Source organism: Carcharodon carcharias, chromosome 9 (genome assembly GCF_017639515.1).
Source record: "Carcharodon carcharias isolate sCarCar2 chromosome 9, sCarCar2.pri, whole genome shotgun sequence".
Classification (NCBI taxonomy): Eukaryota; Metazoa; Chordata; class Chondrichthyes; order Lamniformes; family Lamnidae; genus Carcharodon; species Carcharodon carcharias.
Window position 1 is genome coordinate 21,056,310 of NC_054475.1, and position 27,551 is coordinate 21,083,860.

Consider the following 27,551-nt stretch of genomic DNA (forward strand, 5'->3'; position numbering starts at 1 on the left):
TCGGACATGACCAGGAAGCTGATCCTTTGCTGTAAACCCTGTGTTGGGGCTTTTGCCTCCTGCAAGTTGCACGTCCGCGTTCATCTCCTCTGTCCTGTGCAGCGGCAGGTCAGTGAGGAGAAGACTTCTGCTGCAGTTGGTGCTGCTGCTGCTCATCTTGATTCTCACCTGGCTGAGGTCCAAGGTAAGCTGCATAAGTGGCCCCCATACTGTATTGATGTTTGACAGATGGAAAATGTAGATCAGGCCCACTAAACTCCAAGGCAGTAGAGATGACCTCTAAAGTAGCAGAAATCACCTCCAAAGCTCTGATAGCACCCTTTCAGAATAAGTCCTGTGAGCAAAAGTCTTTCATTTTGGACAGGATCAGCTCTGAGCTCTGAGTACCCCTAGGATATTTTGCCCGCCATTTGCTCAGCCCCCTCAATTTCCACTGTCCTCTTCCCTATCTTTCACTGACAAGTTTCAGGAAACATGGAAAATTTGTTAAGTTCAAAATGCCCAGTTAAAACAGTTGCTAATGGCCTTTTAACATATTTAAATTGGCAACCTATCTCTTTTGACAGGGTTACCTCACTGACAGCCAAACACACTGCAATGAAAAATGCAAGTTGGTGGGTTACAGCCCACTTCCTGAAGCGCTGTTAATTTTAGTCCTCTTAACTAGCTGTCTGCTCCCAAACCCTCTGAGAGGTTAAAAATCCCCCTGTAGAGAGCAAAATCAAAGAAGTTTTGTTAAAGTTTTATATTAAAAGCTGGTTAGATCTCAGTTGGTGTATCGTGTTCAACTCTGGATGCTTTAGGAAGGATGTCAAAGCCTTGGAGTGAGGGCAGGAGAGATTTACCAGAATGGGATCAGTGATGAGAGACTTCACTTAAATGGGAGGGCTGGAGAAGCCAGAGTTGTTCTCGTTAGAGCAGAGAAGATTAGGAGGAGATGTGATCAATGTGTTCAGAATCATGAACAAGTTTGAGAGAGTAAATCAGGAGGAACTGTTTCCGGTGGCAGACAACTCAGAGACTGGAGGACACCGATTTATGTGGACTGGCAAAAGAACCAGTGGGCGACAGGGACATTTTTGAAATATAGTTTTGTGATCTGGAATGCACTGCTTGAAATAATGGAAGTGGACTCAAGATGAACTCAGAGAGGAACAGAATAAATACTCGCAGGGACAACATTTACAGGGAAATGGGAAGGGGGGGGAGGGAGGGAAGGGGTGGACCTAAGGCTCTAGCAAAGAGCCGCGATGGGCTGAATGGCCTCTTTCTGTGCAGTGATACTTACCTAAACTATACATTTTCTATGAAGTAAACATGAAAAGCAAAATCCGGTATAATAATTCAGAAATTTTAGCAATTGATCGTTATCACAAAAATATCAATTTCAGTAGCTCTGCAATTCCTTTTCCACTTTGTTCTGGATTTGCTCTGTTTGCGGTCGCGTTCAGGGTTGATAGTTTGCTTGCATGGGGCAAGTGTCATTTTGCATGAAAACCAGAAAATTAATTGAGATGTCGCCCGATTCCTTGGGGGTCTGTGCAAAGCATTAACCTCACTAACCCGATACATACAGAGATGATATATGCGCGTTCTTTGTACAGTACACGCCCTGCTGTGTTAGCAGTGCCCTCGCACCTGAGTTACAAATCGGCGGATCAAATCTACTCTTTAATCTGTAATGTTTCCCAGGTTAAGGACGTCCTTAAACCTGGGGAGCCCCGACGTGCGATGGTTTTGAAAAAAAAGTGTGATTCTTACCAAACCTTTCCGTTTCATTTCCAATGCTTTCCTACATTTAACGCATTTTCAGCCAGTTTGGGTGAGAGGAAACCACATTAAATCTGCATTGATGTGTTTCAGTGTAAAATGCTTTTCTTTTAAAAAAAAAACCCCATTCACCGCCTTTTGCAGTCGCAAGCTCACCTCCATTCAATCTGGACTTTGTTTGAGTTTTTAACATATCGTTGTAATATGTCAGAGAAACGATACAAAGGAGTTAGTTGTAATTCTAGTGATCAACCGGGCAGGGTCGCCAATTGCAACAGTGATGATAAAGAGGCAGCTTCATTCGACAATAGGAAACGGCTTCCCAATTCATGAAGGCGGGAGAATAATAATAAATGTTTATTGTGTGTGGATCTGACCAGTCACAACCCAATGTGTCTGTAACACCTCCCCAAGAGGGGATGATGTCATGTAGCCAAAGTTGGTAATGAGGAGGAGCAATGGTATTTTTGCTACATTGCTGCTTGTGTTGCCTGATGTACTAGAACAGAATATTGTAGAATTGCTTATTTTCTGACTGGACAGGTTAGGGGAAAAAAAAACCTGTGACTGTGAAAAAAAGGACGTTGAAACATCTAGAACCTGCATTGGCGAAATTGTGGTTTATTTTACATTCTTTTGAAAGTGCAGCTTTTTTTCTCCTCTTGTGTTTCCTGCAAATTGGTTCTGCATGAACCAAGATCAAATCCCTGTAGTAAATCTGAATTCAGCCAGACATGCTGGAAGGTGCCTTAGAAAAAGAAACCGCAGCCTCGGCAGTGTCCTCAGTAATGTTCTGCAGAAAAGGAAGTGCATTTCACGGTCTGCACCTCGGTTGCTCTGCACCTTAGAATCAGGTACAGTCATTGTTTCATGAACTGGCATCTAGTATGATGGTTTATTGTTACTTTTTAATGATCTCGTCCTTTTCACATGTTTTATCATTGCGCCGATTGCGTTAGGTGAGATAAGATACAATTTCCATAAATCCCCGTTATTGTGCATAGCACATGTATTGAATGCTAATGATTATCTAATTAATATTTTGACAATATTCTCTTCAGTACGTTGATACTGATTAGATTTTGTAATTTAATTGTTTTGGCCAGACAGTTCCTTAAATGTCTCTATTTTGGAATAAATTATTTTACTTTGTTCCCCTCCCCCTTTCCCCTTTAAGGACATTTTCTTACGACAAACTTTCCCCTCACCACCACCCCCCCCACCACTTCCAAAAGGTGAGACACTCCATTTCAGCAAAGCCTTTCGCCGATCTTCAGAACTGACAAAACACACCTCTGGGGGTGTAATGATCCTGATATTTTCAGTTTCTGGCTTGTTGGCATGTGCCAGCCAAATTGCCTGAGATATTTATACTGATGGCCGGCAAGCTAGACAAAATTTGCAATTGTCTGACTGAATCTTGGTGCCAGTGAGCTGTAAAGTAGGAATGTGAAACACCAGAGAGTAAAATTGAACTTGAAAACAGAGATTTTATCTTGAGCTCCTGTGAATTGTATGGAGCTCAAGAACTTGGCTACAGTCCATTCCATCTGTGGCTGTATGAGTGTGCCCAGAAAGTCACAGATGCACTATTTCAATGGTGCACTTATTTCCCATTGCTGATGTAACACAATGGCTACAACAGCCTGGGGCCAATCATGGCCAATGCATTGGGCAGTGATGCCATTATGATCTCACCAGCACCTGAAGCCCCACACAAGGTGATCTGCGATCTGTACAACTTGTAGCATCCTACCTTCACACCACTTCTTGCACTCTTGTCACAGAGTACACCACATAATCTGATTCTTTACTCCATCCGGGAGCTTGGGTTAACGCAGACGCCTGGTGACTATCAGCACTAAAATATTCCAAAATGAACAGCTTAGGGGGCATAAAGAGTGGGCTTCTTTATACTGTGTGATTACTCTGGCAAAATCCTTAGGAAAGCAGGCACTTGGCCAACCAAAGTTATCATACTGTTCCCAATAGCAGCCCTATTAACTTGGCAAAGTGATATGATTATATTTATGTTTATATTATATGTTAATATTCAAGTGTGGTTACTGCATCATAGTTAAAATAACTTTCTTATTTTCGCTTTGGTCTTCAGCCAAGACACACTAGGAAAGTAATTGGATAGTTCCTGTATCCGATTAACAGTATTCAGCCTGACACCAAGTGCTTCTTACTTGTGAGACATTACTGACTAGAATGAAAAGTTGGCTGTACCCAGAAGTAGTTGCTGTGCCTTGGTTAGCACAAAAATCTCCTGTTTGATGCCAGAATGAGAATCTCCTTCCTGATTGTTCTTTCTTACTACCTGCTGTTATGTCTGCATATTTCTTATCAGTACTGGCACAGGTAGGATGAAGTTCACAGCTTCCTCTAAACAGTCCTCACAATGTGCTGGATTCGAAAGCTTTAGAATGCACTATGCCGTAATAATGTAGCATCTCCATTTCTCACACCTGCAATCCTGTATACTTAACTGTTGAGTTATGTACCCACACCACTTATATTTCTCACACAACGGGCTGAATGGCCTCCTGTGCCATATCCATTCTCTGATTTAATGCTCGTCAGCAGCAAGGTTGATTACCAAACAATTTTCCCTTTATGACCATTAACGAGAAAAGATCAGTGCTGTAGCTGCATCATGCAAGTAACATTGCAGATTACAAACAAATAAAAGTGATTTGTTTGCTAAAGATGCATCTTTAATTAATTTGGTGCTAGAGCATTGCATGTTCTCGTTTTCTGGTTACAATTTGTGCTGCTAATGTAACAGATATGGAGCAATTAAGTCTGAAGGTGAGAAAAGCATGGACTATGACTTTAGCTCGAGGGACTGAGGGAAGAAAATGGTGATCAGTGTTGCAGAGCTGCTAGTAAATGATCTTGGGAACAAATAGGGTTTGTGGGATGAAGTTATGCTCAGGATCCAACACAATATCAGAGATTTCAAAAATGAAAGGAAAAAGAACAGAATTATCCTATTGGCTTTTGGTATTAAATGTATCATTTATTTACAAGCCATTCATTTTTTGTTCAGCTGAACTAGAGTGGTGCAAAGTTAAGCAGCAAGGTGAAAAGGGGTACCTGTGGTAGAGGTAAACAGAATTTGGTTGAACATTACAAATTGATACACATTTTCACATTTGCAGTTAAGCAATCATCAATATGTATCAATTGGAGTTAGTGTAACAAAGACAATTGATACAAATCCAGACTAGAGAACATAATTTATAAAGGGTTAATCAATTTTCCTTTGTGAAATATTTAACAACAGCTCACATTATTTCTATAGCATATTTAGTATAGAAAAACTCCCACTGAAGCAACACCATATATGAGGTAAAAACAGAACTGATGATAAGTCATCGACCTGAAACGTTCTCTGTTTCTCTCTCCACAGATGCTGCCTGCCCAGTTGAGTATTTCCAGCATTTTCTGTTTTTATTTCAGATTTCCATCATCTGCAGTGTTTTACTTTTGCTGCACATGTAAGAGTTGCATTGAGGATCTTGAGGCTCGAAATTGCAGTTTAGGGAAATTCTATCTTCAGTTTCAAAGAAAATTCACTTTCCAGTCTGTATTGTGTGGACCAGAAGCGGATAATTGAAATGTTATTCTCTCCAGTGATGAAGAGTTTGACAGTACAGAGTACAAGGCAATAATGGGCCATAGTTTGCTGTCAAAATCACAGTGGGGGCTAATGATGCTTCCTGTTATTTATGTGCAAATGCTATAGCAACTTCAGGTGATGGCAGACGTGTGGTTAAATATGGGAATCCAAACATTGCTGTTTGAGTTGCACCACTTCACCACTGGCTTTATGAAAATAGCATATGCCTTACCATTGACGTTGATTAGTGTGAAGTTGTTGTATTTACCCCGTAAAATAGAAACAATAAAAAGTATTAAGTCTTGTCCATTTCAATTTAAATACCCTTTTGACAATGTTAATTACTGCCAAATAACTACTCTAGCACTGTAAATTAGCCATTACAATCATGGCACCACAGTCCTTTAGGGTTTAATTGTTGGAGATTATAAAAATGTACAAAAATGTTAAACTTTACTTTTCTGTCTCCTTTTTTCTCTCTTGTCTCTTAATCCAATCTTTCTTTCCTTCCCTTTATTTCCCTTTCTGTTCTTGAGTTGACGTTAAATTCACCCACACAAATTTACACTTCCTTCTTGGCCTTGGTGCTGTTATTTTCAATCTTTCAACCTGATTGGTTAAGGAGTTTGCCCTATTCACTCAGGTTCTAGATGCCTTGTCTCTCTTGGGATCCGTTATCAGCTCATATTTTCAGTAACTGTATCGCAAAGAAGCATCTCGACTACATGGTCAAGAGCAAGTCTAACTAATGGTGGATGGCTTTCCTTGTCCTCTTACAGCGAATTATAGCTCACTAGCTCAGACCTCTGTAGCAGTTTCAAGGACTGGGTCACTGCCACTTGCCAGAGCAACTTGTGGCAGGATTTTAATTTCCAAGTCCTAACCCTGCTCCACATTGGCACCTGACATCCGATACAACTTTAAAAGGCACAGCCAGTTACTGGCCCAATGGCATGTTTTTCTGTCCAATTAGGGGAGGTGTAGAGGTGGGAATTAGACAGGGTGGGCAGCCATGATTATGGACGTCAGATTTCTTGGAATGACAGGAAGCAGCAAAGTAGCAGGAGATCTGGCATTCATGGAAGGGTGGCCCCATGATTTTCCAATGCCTCGCTCTTCAACTTGTAGGAATAAAGAGCACACAGTGCATGAGAATGGAGGTCATATCAACAGCAGGGTGGCACAGCTCACTATATTGACATCCATGGAGAAGGGGGGGCCTTGACATTGTCAGGATGGCTACTCGTCAAGAAGTCGGCAATGGTGAAGTTGGAGTCTATCTAAGAGAGGGTGAAAGGATCTGAACCATCCCCAGCTGGTGGGGATGGAGCTCCCTCCTCTTTTTATTCAAGGTCCACACTTCTCTGGAGAGCCATGTTATGAAGCACGCAGCATACCACCACCATGCAAGAAATCCTTGACAGAGTGTACCGGAGGAGGCCCATCGCTCACCATCCCCCTCCACCGGACTGGTCAAGGCACCAAAATCGCATCTGCAGGAGTCCAATAGACTCTTCCATGGTGGTCTTTGGGAGCAGTTGTAGTAACTCTATTCCACCATTTTAGGGTTGCACATTGGTGTCATCAGTCAGCAGTCAAAGGCTTACTGGACATTGCCCCCACCCTCAATATGCCACACTAACCCTTACAGTGCATTACCCCCCACAAATATCCCAGTGCTTGCGCATTAAACTCTCGGTGAGCTCTGCCTACAGAATGGCTGTTAATGTCTTGTCAATTACATTGTTAGGGTTTGTTAATGTCATGTCAATTACATTGTTAAAGTTAAGAGACATAGGTGATGGGTGTTAATTTGAGCACATATAAATAGGGGATAAGTGGGGCACTGGGTTTTGTGGGAGGAGAGTTGTGAGACTGAACAAATCAAACTCTCAGTAAAGGAAGGCTGTTTGTCTTAGTTTTGACTTCACCAACTGGCTTGGATCCTATTAACAATGGCCACTGTGTTCCAATGCATGAAGTGCTCTCTGCTCCTTCCACCTTTTATTCCTGGTTAGGAGTTGTTCCCAGCCACTTTCTCTCCAATGGATTAATTTATGATCCTGTGTGTTCCTGTGCCTCCCTTTCATAATCTGATTCTGAGCTGTCAAGCGGCTTGTTTGCTTTCACGATCAATGAGCCACTACTTTCCAGTGGGTTACCACTACTGACTATACGACAGCTCCACCAAAATTGGACCATGTTGGGAAGCTGGCACACTGCTCGGCGATCAGATTTTACCAGCATTTCTGCCTCCTCCACACCGAATTGAAAATTTAGCCCCTTGCGTTTGAAAACGATCCGCATGAGCAGTAATGATTGTTTCCAGTAATATTGCTATTGCTGTAACTCCCTTTCCTGTCTGGATTTGCAGGCAATCTCAAATCGTACTTGTGATTTTTATTGTACTCCTGTGCTCAGATTCTGCTGGGAAAGTCAAGGTAGCTTTCAGCTGTAGAATCTCCTCGTATCTCAAAGGGAGGGGAGACTATGCTCAACCAATTTCCCCAATTGATTTTATTCATTAATCAGCCTCTTTTGCCCAAGTCTTCAAGTATTTGGTGATATCTGCCCAGAAAATGTAAAAATAGCAATTATGTCAGATCTTTTATTTGTTAAAAAGCTTATTAATTACCAGGACAGGGTGACATATTTGGATATTAATTTCTTCTTAGCAATAAATTTGTGGAAGAATCTAACATCACAAACTTAAAGGAATTAATAGTAAATATGCTGTGCTTTGTTTTTTTGTGAGGGGTAGTCATCGGATATTCTAGCACTTGAGCACTCCAGAACTAATGCTGGCAAAGGATGTGCAGTTCTCAGACTGTTGTGAAAATAGATTTAATGTGTCTGTTCAATGGTGTTTGTTCCACCTTTTTGAGTTTGCCTCTTCATGGGTTATATAATATTTAAGACGTTTGAGGCCAGTTTGAAGTTGATGTTCAGTTTGGGACCACTGTTACTTTTATTGCTCTTTGTGTCTGGCATCATGCCACATAATAAATATCATAAAGCCTGGTATCTAAATAATTAGTGAAGGGCAGAAGCAACACAGCATCAGTGTCTGAGGAAATAACTGCTGGGGGAAAATGTTGATCATTTTACTTAACCGTTCAATTCTATTTAATTCAAAAGAGGAAAATCAGATGTCTCTAATTTTTCTTTTAGTTAAGTTTAGGTGTGAAGTACTTTCTGAATTGGTTTTGCAACTAAAGATACATCCATAATTTTCACAAGAGCACAATCCATACTTTGGATGGAAGGCTTAAAGTTTTTTAATATAACCATAAATAGACGTTTAACTAATAAATGTCCCGTGGTGTTGACCACTGAACAAACCATCAGCAAGGTGATGGAAGGCAACATCAACAATGTCATTAAGTAGCACTTACTCACCAGTAACCTGCTGACCAGGTTCCGCCATGCCAACATTGCTCCAGACCTCATTACAGCCTTGGTCCAAAAATGGAAAAGAACTGCATTCCAGAGTTGAGGTGAGAGTGACTGCCTTTGACATCAAGGCAACAACTTATCCATCGTGGAATCAAGGAGCCCTAATAAAATTGAAGTTAATTGGAATCGTTGTGGGGGGACTCTCCACTCTCTGGAGCCATAGCTAGTAAAGAGGCATATGGCTGCAGTTGTTGGAGACCAATAATCTCAGCCCTGATAGGAGTTCCTCAGGGTGGTGTTCTAGGCCCAACCATCTTCAGCTGTTTCATCAATGACCTTCTTTCCTTCATAAATTCAGAAGTAAGAAATCTCAGTACACCACATCCATAGTTTCCCCTTTATCCACATTGCTAGTTATTTCCTCAAAGAACTCTAATAAATTAATCAAACTCGATTTCTCTCTCACAAAACCATGGTAACTCTGTGTCATTGCGTTGATATTTTCTAAGTACGCAGTTATAACCTCCTTGATAATATATTCTAGCATTACCCTGTGATAAGGTAACTGGCCTGTTGTTTCCTGGTTTCTGTCTCCCACCTTTCTTGAATAGAGGAGTTACATTTGCTATTTTCCAATCTGATGGGACCTTTACAGAACCTAGGGAGTTTTGGAAAATTAAAACCAATGCATTTTATTGAATGTTGGAGAAAGCTGAAGTTGCTGAATGGCCTACTCCTGCTCCGAATTCCTATATTCCTATGTGATGATGTTCACTGATGATTGCACAATGTTCAGTACCATTTGTGACTCCTTAGGAGCTGAAACAGTCCATGACCCCATGCAGCAAGACCTGGAAAACATTCAGGCATAGGCTGATAAATGGCAAGTAACATTAGTGTTACACAATTGCCAAGCAATGACTACCTCTAGCAAGAGAGAGTCTAACCACCTCCCCTTGGCATTCAGCAGCATTACCGTCGCTTAATCCCTCACCATCAGCTTTCTGTGGATCACCATTGACCACGCACTTAACTGGAACAGCCACATAAGTATTGTGGCCACAAGAGCAGGTTAGAGGCTGGGTATTCTGTGGTGAGTTACCCACCTCCTGACTCCCCAAAACTTGTGCACCATCTCTAAGGTACAAGTCAGGAGTGTGTTAGTATACTCTCCACTTGCCTGGATGAATGCAGCTCCAACAACACTCATGAAGCTCAACACTATCCAGGACAAAGCAAGCTGCTTGATCAGCACCCCAACCACCACCTTAAACATTCACTCACCACCTCCCCTCACCCACACCAGATATAGTGGCAGAAGTGTGTACTACCTACAAGATGCACTGCAGCATCTTGCAAAGATTTCTTCCACAGCACCTCTAATGCCCACAGCCTCTGCCACCTAGAAGGACAAGGGCAGCTGGTGCATGAGAACACCACCACCTGCAAGTTCTCCTCCAAGTTGCACAACATCCTGACTTGGAAATATATCCTGTTTCTTCACTGTCACTGGGTCAATATCCTGGGACTTCCTACCTAATAGCACTGTGGGAGTACCTTCAGCACACGGACTGCAGAGGTTCTCAAGTACAATTAAGGTTTGGTAATAAATGCCAGCCTTGGCAGTAACACCCACACCAGGAATGAATTTTATAAAAACTGGAGATGTGGAGTCCAGCTAACGATTCATATCATGGATGAAGTTGAAAGAGAGGAGGTTGAAGGAGACAGGCATAGGTGCAAATTATTAATCAATTCCAAAACATTTTTAAAAATGGTTCCAAAAATGGAAAACTTGGGGCCCGCTTTTTGCCCTGACGTCAGGGTCCTGAAGCCTGAAGCAAAATTCAGGCCTTTGTTTTCTTGCTTTCTGAGGGCTCATTTGGACTGCAAATATATCTGCACATTGAAAACCTGAGCTGATAGGTTTCATCCTTGCTTTGTGCTGACTTAACTCATCAGTCAGGAACGTGGTGGAGACTCTACTTTTAGCCCTGGTATCACTGGTCTAAGGAGAGGAAAATTAAGGTAGAGCCCCTAAAGCTGATCGCTTTTCCTGTTGGGAATCTTCCAAACCACGACCACTACCATCTAGAAGGACAAGGGCAGCAGATAGATGGGAACACCACCACCTGAGATTTCCCCTCCAAGTCACTCACCACTTGGAAATATGTCACTGTTCTTTTACTGTCACTGGGTCAAAATCCTGGAATTCCCCAACAGCACTGTGGATGTACCTACACCACATGGGCTGCAGCGGTTGAAGAGGGCAGCTCACCACCACCTTCTTATGGGCAACTAGGGTTGGGCAATAAATGCTGACCCAGCCAGCGAAGCCCACATCCCACGAATGAATTTAAAAAAGCTGCAGAGAGGGAGGACAGTAGTTGAGCACAGGTTTGCCTTGCTTATGATACCCTCTGAAACTTAATAATCTGGTGCCAATCACTACCTAAACTCAATGAAGGATGGTCATTTGAGTGAGATGCCAGCTGGGGATCAGTACCAGTGGAACCATCATACTCAACATGAGTCAGCATATTCAGAAAAGCAAGGAAGAAATTGGCTGCAGAGAGGGGAAGTTGTTGGGGAGTCAGTTTCTTTAACTCAGTAAAGTGCTTACATTATACTTTCAAAACTCTACTTAATGTAGTGACTTCTGTAATTAATAATAATTTGGCTCATTGTTCACACATAAAACATCTGCTTTTCCTCTGATCTCAGATCACATGGGAGATTTTCCAGAATTATTGACTCGCTCGCATTGTTCTGTCTATAATATCGAAAAGCTTTTTCAATTCTTGCAATGTGACTTATCACAAGGGGACACTTCCAATTGTAAAGTAAGTACCTTGCTAACAGAGTCTATCAGTGTGAGACTTTGCTAATGGATAGCAGCAACACTTACAACAGATGCCCAAAGTCCCTCATCTGTCAGGTTTTACTCAAGAATAGACTATCCTGCCAAGAGTTTGAACATCTCAACTGTGTTATGTCTCTGAGTAAGGCAGACGAGGATAAATTGAAGAATGGTCTTACAAAATATTAATGAGATATTTGCTGTAAATGATGGATTTTTCCCACTTTTTCAGTTGTAGGCAGAGACATTTTGTATTTTAAGATTTGAAACCAGATCACATTTGACTGCAGTGTGACCTCACTGACAAAACCCACTCCATGTACTTTCCAACAGCAGGTCACTGTGTAGAGGCCAGGGGTGATTTCTCAATTTGCTATGCAGCAGTAAACCGGTGTTGCTGATCACCCATCTCTTATAGAACCCACCTCATTTTTATTTTCATGGAAATGAGATATGGGCAGTTTCTATGACAACACAAAGTTTTACACCTGGGCGACAAGTCGAAAGTCTACCCCCAGCTGTGGGAATCTTGGCTGATCTTTTCCCTCTTGCCATGCCAGAGATACTAAGGCCAATTGTAGCTCCTCCATTGCCAGTTTAACTGAAAGAAAGGCTTGCACTTACTTAATGCTTTCACAGCCAACAGACAATTCAAAGCTGTTTACAGCCAATGAAATACTCTTAAAGTGTAGTCACTGTTGTAAGTAAGGAAATGCGGCAGCAAATTTGCACACAGCAAACTCCCACATTAAGACCAGATCCTCGAGTTTTGTGATGTTGATCGGGGGATAAATATTGGTCAGAACACCAGGGTATAACTCCCCTGCTCTTCTTTTTAAATAGTGCAATGGAATCTTTTAATCCACCCAAGCAGGCATTTGGGGCATCAGTTTAACATTTCATCCAAAACACCTCCAAAAGTGCAGCACTGGAATGTCAGCCTTGATTTTTGTACTCCTGAGCTGGAGTGGGACTTGAACCTTGAACCTTATAGGGAGAATTTTCTCCCCGTCAGGCGGGCTGGTCGGGAGCGGGTGCGGGCGGGCGCGCAGCCGATCGCTGCCCATGGTCAGCTGTGTGCCGCCATTTTTCGTAGGCGGGTCGGTTAAGGCCCACCCAACGTGACACACACCTGGAAGCGCTCAGCGCTTCCTGTGTGGGCGGGGAGAGGAGAGAGAGCTGGGGCCTGTGCATGCACGTGAAAGAGTGCAGAAATCTCCCTGAGGCACAGAGCTGCCTCAGGGAGATTAATTTCAGTTATAAAGATGGAAAAAAAATTCTTTAAAAATTATTCAGATATGTCCCCCTCATGTGACAGTGTCACATGAACTGGGACATGTTTGTGAAAAATTTTATTTAATTAATAAACCTTTCATGAAACCTTATCCTGCCCCTGGATGAGGTTTCATGAAAAATGCGAAGGCCGCCTGGGCTCTTCGCCTGCCCCCCCGCCAACCTTAAGGTTGGACGGGCAGCCTTGACAATTACTGTAATTAGTTTATTAATGGCCTTAACAGGCCTTTGACAGTTTGGTGGGCGTGCAACTGACTCCGGTGCGCGCCCGCCAAATGGAAGATCAGAATGACGCACGGTGACATCGGGTCGCAAGCCCAACATCAATGCGCGTCATTTTACGCGTCGGCCTCTGGAGCCCGCCTCCACATGCTGAACAGAAGATTCCGCCCTATGACCTAGAGACAAGAGTACTTATCAACTGATCCACAGCTACAATCAGTTCATTTATTACCTCCTGTCTGAATGGCTTAGTATTACAGCATATTGCTTCAAGGCATTATTATTACTTCAATTTGGTTGAGTGACCAGAAATTGACACTGAACGGTATTTATTCAGTGATACATGTTTCTCTCTTGTCGCACAACAAAGATAATAAATTATGTTTCATTAAATTGTAACAGTCCCAGTTTCTTCAACTTATTTATATTAAAGTAAATTGGTTTAAATGTATTTAAATTATAACCTTTGAAGGACTTAAGCAATTACGATACAGAATCTGGGTATTGATACAGTTTCATGCAGTTCTTTACCTTGTAGTCCATTGATATTAATTAAGAGTCAAGGACAACCTTACAACACTTCCTTTTGCTGAGCTCTCTTTGAATATGATGCTGATTAAGTATGTACTCTTGATGAATGTTTAATATATAATAGCAAAGCCAGTCTACCTTTAGCCAAAAGGTATTGTATCTGAACCTCCAACCTTTATACTCCTGGTCTCCATATTACAAAAAGGATATGGAGGCACTGGGCAAGGTACAAAAAGACTGACAGGGCTATACCAGAACTTGAGGTGTTATAACTATCTGGAAAGCTTGAGCAGGCTGGGGCTTTTTATTCTAGAAAAGAAAAAGCTGAGGGGTTACCTGTTGGAGGTGTTTAAAGTTATGAAGGGGCATGATAGGGTAAACATAGAGAAGATGTTTCCACTTGTAGGGAAATCCAGAATTACAGGTCATAAATATAAGATGGTCACTAAGAAATCCAATAAGGAATTTTGGAGAAACCACTTTATCTTGAGAGTGGCAGGCACATGGAACTTCCTACCACATGGAGTAGTTGAGGCAAATAGCATAGATGGATTTAAGGGGAAGCTTGATAATTAAGTGGGGTAAGAAGGAATAGAACAATATGCTGATAGGGTGAGGTGAAGGAGCGTGGGAAGAGGCTCATGTGAAGCATAACTACAACACAGACCAGTTGGACTGAAGAGCCTGTTTCTGGGCTGCAAACTCTACATAATTCCATAGTACAGACCTTAGCTGACGTTCCAAGGCACCCGTTGCATGCTTGGCACAGAATCCAATATGAAGTGCTCTTCATTATTTTTATAAGGACCTTCAATGAGATATATAGCAGTGCGAGGTGATGGTGTAGTAGTATTGTCGCAGGACTAGTAATCCAGAGACCCAGGGTAATGCTGTGGGGATATGGGTTCGAATCCCACCATGGCAGATGGTGGAAATTAAATTCAGTAAAAATCTGGAATTAAAGTCTAATGATGACCATGGAATGATTGTTGTAAAAACCCATCTGGTTCACGAATGCTTTAGGGAAGGAACACCCAGCATTGACCTAGGCACTGAAAACAACAATGGGATCTCAGCCCTGTCGACCCTACAAAGTCCTCCTTATTAATATCTGGAGGCTAATCCCAGAATTGGGAGAGCTGTCTCACAGATTAGTCAAGCAACATGGAATCATACCTGACAGATAATGTCCCAGACACCATCCCTGGGTATGTCCTGGGACAGGCCCAGCAGAGGTGGCAGCACTGTGGTATACTTGTGCTCCACAATTTGCTGTTCCAGTATAGTTACAGCACTGGCATCTACCCGGCTATGTGGAAAATTGCCCAGGTACATCCTGTACACAAAAAGCAGGACAAATCCAACCTGACCAATTACCACCCCAGTCAGTCTCCATCATCAGTAAAGTAATGGAAGGAGTCATCAACAGTGCTGTCAAGTGGCACTTGCTTGGCAATAACCTGCTCAATGATGCCCAGTTTGGGTTCTGCCAGGGCCACTCAACTCCTGACCTCATTACAGCCTTGGTCCAAACATGGACAAAAGAGCTGAACTCCTGAGGTGAGAGTGACTGCCCTTGACAGCAAGGCTGCATTTGACCGAGTGTGGCATCAAGGAGCGCTAGCAAAACTGGAGTCAATGGGAATGAGGGGGAAAAGCTCTCTGGTGGTTGGAGTCATACCCAGCACAAAGGAAGGTGTTTGTGGTTGTTGATGTCAGTCATCTCAGCTCCAGGATATCACAACAGGAGTTCCTCAGAGTAGTGTCCTAGGCCTAACCATCTTCAGCTGCTTCATCAATGACCTTCCTTCCCTCAGAAGTGGAGATGCTCGCTGATGATTGCACAATGCCTAGCACCATCCGTGACTCCTCAGGTACTGAAGCAGTCCATGTCCAAATGCAGCAAGACCTGAACAGTATCCAGGTTTGGGCTGACAAATGGAAGTAACATTCGTGTCAGGCAATGATCATCTCAAACAAGAGAAAATCCAACCATTGCCCTTTATTGTTCAGTGACATTACCATCACTGATTCCCCCACTATCAACATCCTGGGGGTTACCATTGACCAGAAATTGAACTGGACCAGCCATATAAATACTGTGGCTACCAGAGCAGGTCATAGCTAGGAATTGAAGGACGAGTAACCCACCTCCTGACTCCCCAAAGCCTGTCTACCATCCACAAGCCAGGAGTGTAATGGAATACTCCCCAATTATCTGGTTCAGTGCAGCTCCCAAAACACTCAAGAAACTTGACACCATCCAGGACAAAGCAGCCCATTTGATTGGCACCACACCCCCAAACATTCACTCCCTCCACCACTGACACACAGTAGCAGCAGTGTGTTCCATCTACAAGATGCACTGCAGGATTTCACCAAGGCTCCTTCAACAGCGCCTTCCAAACCATGACCACTACCATCTAGAAGGATAAGGGCAGCAGATAGATGGGAACACCCCACCTGGAAGTTCCCCTCCAAGTCACTCACCATCCTGACTTGGAACTATATCACCATTCCTTCACTGTTGCTGGATCGAAATCCTGGAATTCCCTTCCTAACAGCACTGTGGGTGTACCTACAGGGACTGCAGCGGTTCAAGAAGGCAGCTCACCACCGCCTCCTCAAGGGCAACTAACGATGGGCTATAAATGCTGGCCCAGCCAGCAGCGCCCACGTCCCATGAATGAATTTTTTAAAATTGACCCCGTTGGCCCCCCCACCACCAACATCAACACCACCACCACCACCACCAACAATACCACAAGTAGATTTTTGGTGGCAGCCAGTGGTACCAGCATGAGTTGTAGTTGCATTTTGAGGGCCTCATTAGGATCAGGGCATGGGCTGCAGATCAAGTGCTCAGGCGCAACCCACTAACTCTGGGCCACCATAACTCCTAGTATTCCCGCTGGGGTGGGAGCCCTGAAAATTCACACCATATTTCCTTTAATTTGATTTTAAAAAGTGATTTTTGCTTTTTTTTTATCCTCAGCATCTTCAGAAGATACAGGTTGTTTTTGTATTAATCTGCTTGTAACGTGTTGTTTATTATTTTAATAGGTGCTGACCCACGACTGAAGATCAACACTGAATGTTTGCCAGATCAAAATGAATTTCTGCAGGTTTGTTGCCTCTTCTACTCTGACATTTAACTACAACTATTGGCTCATATATTTCCTGTTATGTGAGCCGGTATCGATGACTGGATAACTCAGCCCTTTCACTATGGTATCCATTCTGCCCAATTCCTTTTTTGTTCTTCGTATTTGCTATTCAGATCCCCTGCGGAATGCACCATTCTTTGGACAACAGGATGGGCCAGGTCCCAGGCCTAAAGTATCCCTCCATGCTACGCTTGATTTGGCCAAAGAGAGGCCTGATGGACCTGCTACATTCCCCCCTTAGTTTTAAAAAGGAGTCTGGTTGTTGGTGAGACTGCAAACTCACCACATAAGTAACCGGGCATCCTCACAGCCTATCAAAACACCGCCGTGCAGGGAATTTGACCCAATACATCAAATATTGTATTCAGCACTATTGTGGTCTTAGACTAAACTACTGCACACGAATGCCATGATGAAATCCTTTCAAATTTGGCACAATGATCCAGTGGAGAAGGATCAACCTTTCAGGAAGTTAATATCTGTCAGAATGTAGTAGAACCAAATGTAACTTTCCTCTAATGTGAGCAACAGTAAAATGAATTATCAGATATCACAGTGGAGACTATAGCCCTTTGAAGTATGCACCAAGTTCCCAATTATTCGAATAGACTCAGGGGATGCACAAAGAATGAGATCAAGCATAGAGATCTCCTTAGGATTAGGTAATTAAACCTCTTTGATCTTGATTTGAATTCAGGCCAGAGTGCAAGGACCAGAATTTCATGTCTATATAAGGTAAATGAATTTCAGCAGCAATAGCCCTAATGCATGCAAGCCCACGGCACAAAGACTGCTTGTGTTTCAGCACAGATTGGCAAAAGAAAAATTAGTACTTTTAGCAATCTCAGAAAGGATGCAAGCGGTGTTGATGTGAGAATTGGAAAGCAACAACAACAGTGTGCATTTATGTAACACCTTCACCAAAAAGGCATAATATCTGTTTCAGGCATGGGTGTGACAGATTGCTCCTTTGTCAGTATGGCAGGTGGCACACTTCCAGGTGAAGATGCATGCACATTCTCCCTGTCATATTGGGGCTTAGTGGGCCGGTTAGAATGCGAAAAACCAACACTGCGTCACCAAATTTATAACCTATATATCAGCCTTAATCATCTCAGACAGAGATTGAGTGCCATAACTGTTTAGTTTATATAAATCAGATCTAAAATTCCATTGATACTCTCTTATAGCAGGCGTTGATTTTAATGCCCATAGTCAGGTTGCTGTTTCACTGATTGCAGCAAAATTGACTCGGTGGAGCTGAATTAATGTTAATTGACTGAACAACATGGCATTAACTTCACTGTTGAGAGTGGTGTGTTAAATACACCCCCTGGGGTTGTAGAAAAACGGGTGTTGACTATGAAATAATGTCCTCTGCTTTTGGATTAACATGTGGTATTAAACTCAACCCTGTGTAGACCTGCCTCAAGAAGATCATTGAAGTTTAATTAGGATGACAAGACTTTCAGTAGACTTATCTGCCATTCACCATCATCTACAGGATGCCTTGCTTTCAGGAAGACTTCAAGACATAAGATAGGACAAATGTCAAAGCATATGGAATCAGGGGCCAGGAAGTAGAAGGGTGGTTGCAAAACAGAGGGTGGAAGTTAAGGGAAGTTCTTCTGACTGGCAGAAAGTGGGAAGTTGCGTCCAACGCTGGAAACACTGTTGTTTACCATATATGACTCTATTAGACTGAGGAATTTAAGGTATTGTGTTGGAATTTGCAGATGATGCCAAAGTTGGTTAAGCTAATAATGTGGAAAACTGCACCAGAATACAGGAAGATAAAAACAAGCTTGCAGAGTGGGAAGGTGAATGGCAAATTTAACACAGACAAGTGTAAAGTATTGCACGTAGAAAATAAAAATTGACAACATGCATGCTTCGTAAATGGTTCTGAAATGGCTGAGGAGAGTATTGAGAGAACTAGGACATGTTCAGCCAGAGCAGCAATTAATAAAGCTAACAGAATGTTGAACTGCATAGCCGAAAGAGTGAAGTACTAATGATCAAGCTGTATAGTGCTTTGGTCAGACCACACCATGAGTACTGTTCCCAGTTATTAGTTGCCGTGACTCAGTGGGTAGCAATCTCACCTCATGAGTCAGAAGGTTGTAGGTTCAGGTCCCACTCCAGAGACTTGACCATAACATCTGCATTGGTACTCCAGTGCAGTCATGATTGAAGTGCTTTGGTTTGGATGAAATGTTAAACCAAGGCCTGTGTCCTCTCCTAGGTGGATGTAAAAGATCTCTTACCACAATTTTGAAGAAGAGCAGGGGAATGCGCCTCGGCAACCTGACCAAAATTTATCCCTCAATTAACATCATAAAAATATATTACCCAGTCATTATCACATTGTTGTTTGAGAGAGCTTGCTGTGCACAAATATTTGCCATGTTTCTTACTTTACAGCATTGAAGGTTAATTAGGAACACTACTTTAAATTAAAGACTGGAATTAGGGTTAAACTAGGAAAAGGCAACTTTGATATGATAATCAATATTTGGAATGAACTTCTGAGCAGAATGGGGGTGGGGGGCAAAAGTGTGGAATCATTTAAGAAGCGAGAAGATGGAACAATGGAGGGAACCTAGGGTTGCTCTGAAGGGATGTATTGAGATAGACTGTTTCTTGTGAAGTAATTGGGATTGGGAATTTCAAGCCCAACATGTGAATTCTAAAAGGTTGTAATTTGGTTTGGTTTTCATTTTATAGATCAAGTTGACTGTCAGATTTATTGTGAATTAATTTGTACAGCAGGTGCCTTTTCCTACTTTGCTTTTGCCTTTAAGACTATCCTAAGATAATTCAAGCACTGAAAACTATTGCAGCAGGAACAAGCAAAGTCAGTTGTCTGTCTTTCACTTCTTATGCTCAAAGATCTTCATTCCAACTGTATATTGCACAAGTTACAAAATATAATCGTCCTAGTGAACTAGTCTGACTAAACCCCTTTGGTTGCATTCCGCACCCACACAGTCCTTCTCTGTCCAGATTATAGAATGTTCTAGCTATAGATTTGTCCACTAGGTTGCTGATCCTGCACTTTTGTCAAGCCATCAGTTGACCTCATTAATTAGTCAGGATCTCTTTATGGATGGATTTCCCTTTCTTGCTATCATGATCAAACTGAGACTAGCAGAATTAGCCTTCCCACCTTGAGAATGCCAATTAAATGTTGTTCTTCTAATTGAGAGCAATTTAAGTAATGTTGTAGCTGCCCATAACATTTTACAGTTGGGTGCATACTGCTGTATAAACAGATGAACGCTTCAACTAGGCTCAGAGGCACGTTCTCTTCTGAATCAGAAGATCTTGGCCTCAATTTCCACTTCTGACTTACTGGCTATAATCTAAGTTTATGCTTTATTCTGTTACTGAATAGATGTTTCCTTTTGCAATGAGATGTTAAAGTGAGATCCTGTGTGCCTGTTGAGGTGGATTAGGAGCCCCCATTGTGCTATTTGACTTTAATCCAGGTGAGTTCATCTGGTACCCTGGGAAGTTTTTATCCCTCAACTGCCAATCCCAAAACAAATTAAATTTATCTCATTGTCATTACAGATTGCTTGATACGCCTGCCTACAAAACATCAGTGATTACACATAAAATGCAATTAATTAACTGTGAATTTCTTTCAAATGTCCTTAGGATGCTATATAACTGCAAAGCATGTCTTTCTCCAACTATTGCCCAACAAAAACACAGGGCTGAATTTAATGGCCACAGTAGTGGCCCATTTCACCAGCTGGAGATCAATGGCAACCCCGCCAGGGACATTCCCATCAGTCACTGATGGGATTTCATCCCAATCCGACATTTGGCTGCCTCCCGTCGGGGTTCCTGGGGCCTCCAGGATGGATGTGATGCCTCCAAGAAGCATCTTGAGATGTATTACTCCACTGAAGGCTCATATTAGTGAATTGTGGCAGGGAGAACCACAGAGAAGTGTTGTAGGGCTTGGAGAGAAAAAAAACACTTCAAAAAGCACAAAACAATCCACAGAAACAACTCCTTTTTAAAAATAAGCTGTTAAAGACTATGAATATGATTGTTGCCTGGCATTTGGAGATGAGGAATCTGAAAAAAGTGGGAGTGATTGGGGGAAAGGTGAGAGTGACTGATACAATGTAAGCTGGCTGCTGTGTGAAATTGCGCTAGAATGACAACAGTTAAGATAATAATAGCAAAATATGAATCTGTATTTTTGGCTTAGAATGAAAAGTCCAAAATGTACATGAATAGCTAACATTCAAGTACATTCAATGATCAATAAGAATCTGTAATTTAAATTTCAAATAGAGACAATTTCCAGGTACCAATTCTAACCCTGCCTGTATTGTGGTTTCAGTGGTTTGAGACCTGCCGAGCTATTGTTTGGTTGCCAACAGGGATTCCCAAGCGATGGAGGCAAAGGGTAAGTGAATGAATTCATCAGATTCTTGGACTAGTTCTGCACTCCTGCTGCTGCCTCATTGATCTGCCAAAACATTTGTTGCAATTTTTTTACACTTTACCTTTTACTAGGAGACATACCACTACTCATAATCTTGCTGAGACTGTTACTTACAATGGACTTTGTGACATTTCTCTTTAAAAAATATTTGTGGAAGTCATCACGTTAAGGGGGAGGGAAAATGGCAAACTGCTTTCATTATTTGTCCTCTCTGCTCCCAGACGAATGTGATAGTAACTGGTGATGATGCCAAAATTCACCTTGTACTATTAGCATAGAATTTTACAGTATAGAAGGAGGCCATTCAGCCCATCGTGCCAAAGGCAGCTCCTTGAAAGAGCTACCCAATTTGCACCCCCCACCCCCTATTCTTTCCCCATAGCCAATATTTGTTCAGGAGTGGCACCAAACGCTGCCATTTTATTTACCAGCACAAATCCTGCGTTGAGTTTAGAGCTTAAATGCTGAATGGCAGTGGCTAATGAGTTTATTTGCCGTACTGTTTCTCATTTTGCTTTGCAACCAAAAGGCATTTCACATCTGTGTAGCACTATTAGATGAAGCTCATACCACACTGATGGAGTTAGAAAGAATTTTTTTGCAAAATTATAAAATAGCAGATTTGAAACTCATACAAAGCCGACCTGAGCTCCTGTGCCTCACTGAGTGCTCTCTTGCAATAACAGCTGAATGGTGGAAAAAAAATTAAGCTGTAACTGAAAATATTTGAATGGAATTATTTCCTGTCAAAATCAAACAGAGATTCATTTCTGCTTGAGCAATGAAGAGCAATGGATTAAGCAAATTATGTCGGAGGATTTGAAACTAATTAAAAAAATCACCACCTCCAACACTTGAGGCTTGCCTTGAATAACCAAACAGGGATTATCTCAAATTGTAGCATTATATATATATGAGAGGCTCTAATAGTAGAAAGGAAGTTTAAACTGTGTCTGAAGAATTGTTACTTAACCCATTAAATACTAATTTACTTCACAGGAAAATCAACATGTTGGTTTCTACCAAAAGAGTTGAAAACCTGTTGCTTTGTGAGTAGCCATGTGCTGAATATTTTGGAGCATTATGAGTGCAGGATCTCCATGTTCCTCTATCTCTGGTCTCTTGCACATCCCTGATTTCCATTGCACCACCAGTGGTGGCTATGCCTTCAAATGTCTAATTTCTGGAATTTCCTTCCTAAACCTCTCCGTCTCTGTACTTCTCTCTCCTCCTTTGCGCAGCTCCTTAAAACCTACCTCTTTGACCAAGCTCTTGGTCAGCCGTCCTAATACCGTTTTGTTTGATAATGCTCCTGTGAAGTGCCTCCAGATATTTCATTACACTAAAGGCACTGGCCAGAATTTTTCCGTTGGCGATTTGGGGGCGGGGCCCACTCGCCGACACGAAAATGATGCGGGATGACATCAGGGGAAACCCCCAACGTCATCCCGCCCCATTTAAATATTCAGGAAGGTGGGTGGACAGCGCAATCAGCTGTCTGCCCGCCGACCTGTCAATGGCCAGTTGAGGCCATTGACAGGATAATTAAGCCAATTTAAAGGCTCTGCCCATCCAACCTTAAGGCTGGCAGGCAGGCCAGGAACCCCAGCGGGCTTCTGATAATACATGAAACCTCATCCACAGGCAGGATGAGGTTTCATGTCTGTTTTTAAAAAGTTTAATAAAGTTTTTGTGCTTTTTATTAACATGTCCCATCTCGTGTGACATTGTCACTTGAGGGGGACATGTTAATAATTTTTTTATTTTTCTATTTTTGATGTTTGTAAAGCTTTCACCGATCTCCCTGAGACAACACTTAGTCTCAGGGGATGTGTGCTCTTTCACGTGCATGTCCGAAACATCGCACTTTGACAGTTGGGGAATCCTTCCTCCCCCCTTGCACAGGAAGTGCATAGCGCTTCCCATTGGGTGGGCCTTGATTGGCCCGCCCACTCAAAATGGCAGCGGGACCCGCTTTGGCACCGGCAATCGGCTGCTTGCCTGCCACCGAGCCAGTCGGGCCCACCCGCCCATCAAGGGCAAAATTCTGCCCAAAATAAATGCAAGCTATTGTATTTGCATTTGAGAAATACAGTCAGCAACTTTTTAAAAAATGTTTTACTTCTACTTTTCCCTGAATCAGTTTAAGATTATTGTTTCAAGAGCTAGAAATGGTTATCAGGCTTCAAATATTTAAATTCAATGACCGGAACATTAACATGCTACACAATATTTGCACTAGCGTTATTCTCACCTAAAGCCTGCTATTTTTTTGTCTTTTCATCATAACCTGTTTTGTCCCTTTGTATTGCATCAAGACTATTGTCCGTCACCGGAGGAATTGATTAAGGGGAATAGCATTGATACATTCAAGGGAAAGCTAGATAAGTACCTAAGAGAGAAAGGTATAGGGGAATACATTTATGGGATTAGATGAAGAGGGGTGGGAGGAGACTTGTGTGGAGCATAAACACCAGCATCGACCAACATAGGCCGAATGGCATGATACTGACGTGTAATGACTTTATAATATTACAATAGTATTCCCATCAGTATCTCCCTGTACTTCTCTGCCATGTTCTTGGAAAATTCAAATTTTGACACCCTTTGTCTTTCCTCTCCCTGGCATTCTTACTATATTGAAATCAAGACAAACCTCATACTCCATTTCACTCCTGTCTCATAGGAGAAAACTAACTCTTTTTTTCTTTCAAAACTCCTCCTTCTCCTCTTGCAACCTACTGGGCTTTAAACCCCGAGCTTCACAGCATTTAATCATTATTTGCCGATTTACCTCACTTACTCTTCCATTTTCAACCAGGTAATGCTCCATACAATGGATTTCAGTGTCAGTTGCCCTTTATTTAGGTTTCTGTAGGAGTTTAATATTTTCTTTTGGTCAGGCGGATAGGAATGTCAACCTTCAGACATGTCACATTTTATTGTTTGCTGGCACACGCTACATTCATATGGACATCCGATCTCAATATTAAATGTGGTCATTCTTACAATGCTCCTTTGAAGATATTGAAAACACTCTATCAGTTGCATTGTACTGATTTGTCTATTTAAATTTGCACAGACTATTAAACAGATAGTTTGAAAGCTATGTGTTTGTATGTTTTGATAAGCCCCCTCTTCTTTGCATCAGTGGTGCAAAAAGATCACACTTACCTGAATGGGTTAAAGGCAAATGAACACAAATTAAAAGAAAGTCTATGATTATTTATGAATAAGATGGTTATTCTGTTTTATAAATAAAGAAACAAAATCTGATACTGAACTGATGAAGATGAATATTGGTGGAAATGACTAGACAGTTCAATTGCCTCTTGGGACTGCAGTCTAGCAAAATATTAAGATTGAGATAGATTAGCTTAGAAATCTTGTATTAATAATTGCAGCAAAAGCGGATTTCTTCTGGAATTGTAATGTCACAAGTTCTTCCCATGCTGTATGTGTGTACCCAGTGAATTTAATTTACATATTATTATCATGGCCAGGAAAGATTGCACATTTTTAAAAATAAGTCTGTTTCCACATTGAGCTTTTACGCTGACTAAATCAAAGTAATGGGAAAGATATTTAATTGCTGTTTATTTAAATGTGCCCCTGTAGAATTTTCCAGTAATCAGCACAAACTAAGGCTTGAGAGTAATGTTGCACTAAGTATATCACAATCATACTCCTTAGTACAAGCATCTTCACCCATCAGATGGACTGTGCCAACTGTTGGTTTCCACACCAGAAGCCACAGCCAGCCTAAAAGTATGTATAAGACTAGGGGAGATGGTGATGCGGTGGTAATATCACTGGACAAGTAATCCAGAGATCCAAACTAATGCTCTGGGGACATGGGTTCAATGTGGTTGGTTGAATTTGAATTCATTTAATAAATCTGGAATATAAAACTAACCTTGGTAATGAAATTATCATCAACCTGGTTCACTGTCCTTAAGAGAAGGAAATTTGCCATCCTTACCTGGTCTGGCTTATGTTTGACTCCCAGAGCCACAGCAAGATGGTTGACTCTTAACTGCCCGCTAAAATGGCCTAGCAAGCCACTCAGTTCGTGGGCAATAAGGGATGGGTAACAAATGCTGGCCTTGCTAGTGATGTCCACAGTGTGAGAATTTAAAACAACCGACTGAATGAAAGCAGCTCATAAATTTAGAATTATTTATATGAGGTAGCAGAGGCTGTGGAGTGACTTCTAATTTCAAAATTCAGCTGATACAGAAGTTCCTCTGTAATTTGAGATTATCTGAATCTTTTGATACTTATACCCTTATACTATTTCTGTTTCCCTCTTGACTTAGCTGATGACCAAAGAGCTGGTACTGTGTCTGAAAGCCAGATGGTAGAATGGTTGAGAGCAAGAGCTACCTGCCATTTGAGCTATTTTGGCCTCAGTTGAATGTGTTTCACAATGTGCATCTGCCCTCTTTGCTCCTCCTCCAATAGTTTCTTGATTTAGCATGGAGATCCATTGGTTGTCACTCGTAGAATTCCACATCGCAGAGTTGTTTCTCCTCCACAAGGAGCAGGCTAGAGGGTTGCTGCTTAATCAGTTGGGAAGACGCAGGGTGGAGTGCCAGTCACCTTCCCGACTCCCTCTGATTAAGTTAGGGGCAAGGAAGGTAAGGTCAGCCTTCCTGCCCCTAGCTCAATTAAGGGCCTCAGCCTGCCGTCGCTGATATTCTACTGATTGGAAGCCCTATGTCCCATGAAAGGCCCCTTTGGTGGCAAGGTCCACCCCTACTGAAAGCCCTTTTACTGCCCCTCTAATTCGACCATCCACGCTGCCCCCATCTCCCGACCTCAGCCTCTGGTGAGCCTGCCCCACTTACCTCTCCCCCAGGCCTCCAATCACTTTACCTGGGACTGGGATTGAAGAGCTGCTGGCCCTCTGATTGGCTGGTGGCTGTTGGAGGCAGGATCCTCATCTGGAAAGCCCCAGGAACCTTGACGGCAGGCAAATAACTGCCTGATAGGGATTTAATCCTGTTGAGGCTCCTGCAAATAACCACGGCAGGGTTGCCACCAGCTTTCCAGCCGGCGGAGAAGCCGCCACTGAGGCCATTAAATTCAGCCCGTGTGTAACTCTCCTGGACTGCAGTTAGAGAACGGCAGATTGGATTGTCCGCCACCATTCTCAGCTGGATGTGACAGGATGAGCAGGTTACCTGCCTCCCCACTCAATGTAATGGGAAGAGAATCAGTCAATCAATGAATTATGGGCAAAATATAATCTTTTTTGAAAAAGTACAGCTGAAACATTTAATAATTCTACTCGTTTGCTTTCTGCGTGTGTACAGTTTAAAAGTCTCAAACGTAGTTCCTGTATGGGTCCTATTTGAGTTATGTGCCTTCATACTGCCTTGCACATTCACTTCTCTAAAAACAAAATGTGCAGCAAACTTTTTTTGCTTAGCATCAAGGAGCTGAAGTCCTCGATTATTGCCTCTGACTTGATCAGCCTTTTAAAACCCTGTTCACTAAATACCCTGTTGCAGGTCTGGGTAACGTTGGCAGACCATTACCTTCAAAGCATCTCCATTGACTGGGAGAAAACCAAGCACTTCTTCCTCAATGAGCAAAGAAACCTAAATGAGGATGAATTGGGAATCCAGATAGACAAGGTAAGGTATCAGTAATTGCACTTTGCCTTGGTCCCTAGTCACAAGTGTAAAGTTAATTGGAACTGAATTCAAATTAACATGAGACCTGAAATTAAAGGCAGCACCTATTTAACCTCTGTTGTAATATTAAATTGTCACAAGAATAAAACTGATTGTGCAGTGTATTGCTATGCCGCATTGCAGAGTGCTGTGACACAACGACATGTTCCTGAATTTATATACTAAAGGAGCTCTTTTAGTAAACTGCTGGGCCTGTATTTTCATCCTTGATTTTCATTTCATCGGGAAGTATTTTCCCGTCGGCGAGCGGGAGCAGGGCCCACTCCCCGACACGTAAAATGATGCGGGATGATGCCGGGTGGAACTCCCAATGACACCCCGCGTCATTTCCATTTGCAGGTCGGTGGGGGCGCAGCCAAGTCAGCTGTGCACCTGCTGACCTCAACGGTTCTATTGAGGCCATTGAGAAACTAATTAAAATCATTAATGGACCTGCCCGTCCAATCTTAAGGTTGTCGGGCAGGCCGGGAGCCCTGCTGGGCTTCGGAAAAAGCATGAAACCTCATCCACGGGC

The 27,551-nt window shown here is 42.3% G+C and overlaps 1 protein-coding gene across 1 annotated transcript in view; it reads left to right on the top strand.

Annotated features, from left to right (window-relative positions):
• The first annotated feature begins 2,458 nt into the window (after positions 1-2,458).
• LOC121282386 (TBC1 domain family member 30-like) overlaps positions 2,459-27,551 on the top strand; it is an 82,128-nt gene continuing 57,035 nt past the window's right edge. Inside the window, exons 1-4 of the mRNA XM_041196105.1 lie at positions 2,459-2,624; positions 16,764-16,825; positions 21,231-21,296; positions 26,852-26,977. Of these exons, the coding sequence (XP_041052039.1) occupies positions 2,459-2,624; positions 16,764-16,825; positions 21,231-21,296; positions 26,852-26,977 (420 nt within the window). The remainder of the gene's footprint in view (positions 2,625-16,763; positions 16,826-21,230; positions 21,297-26,851; positions 26,978-27,551) is intronic.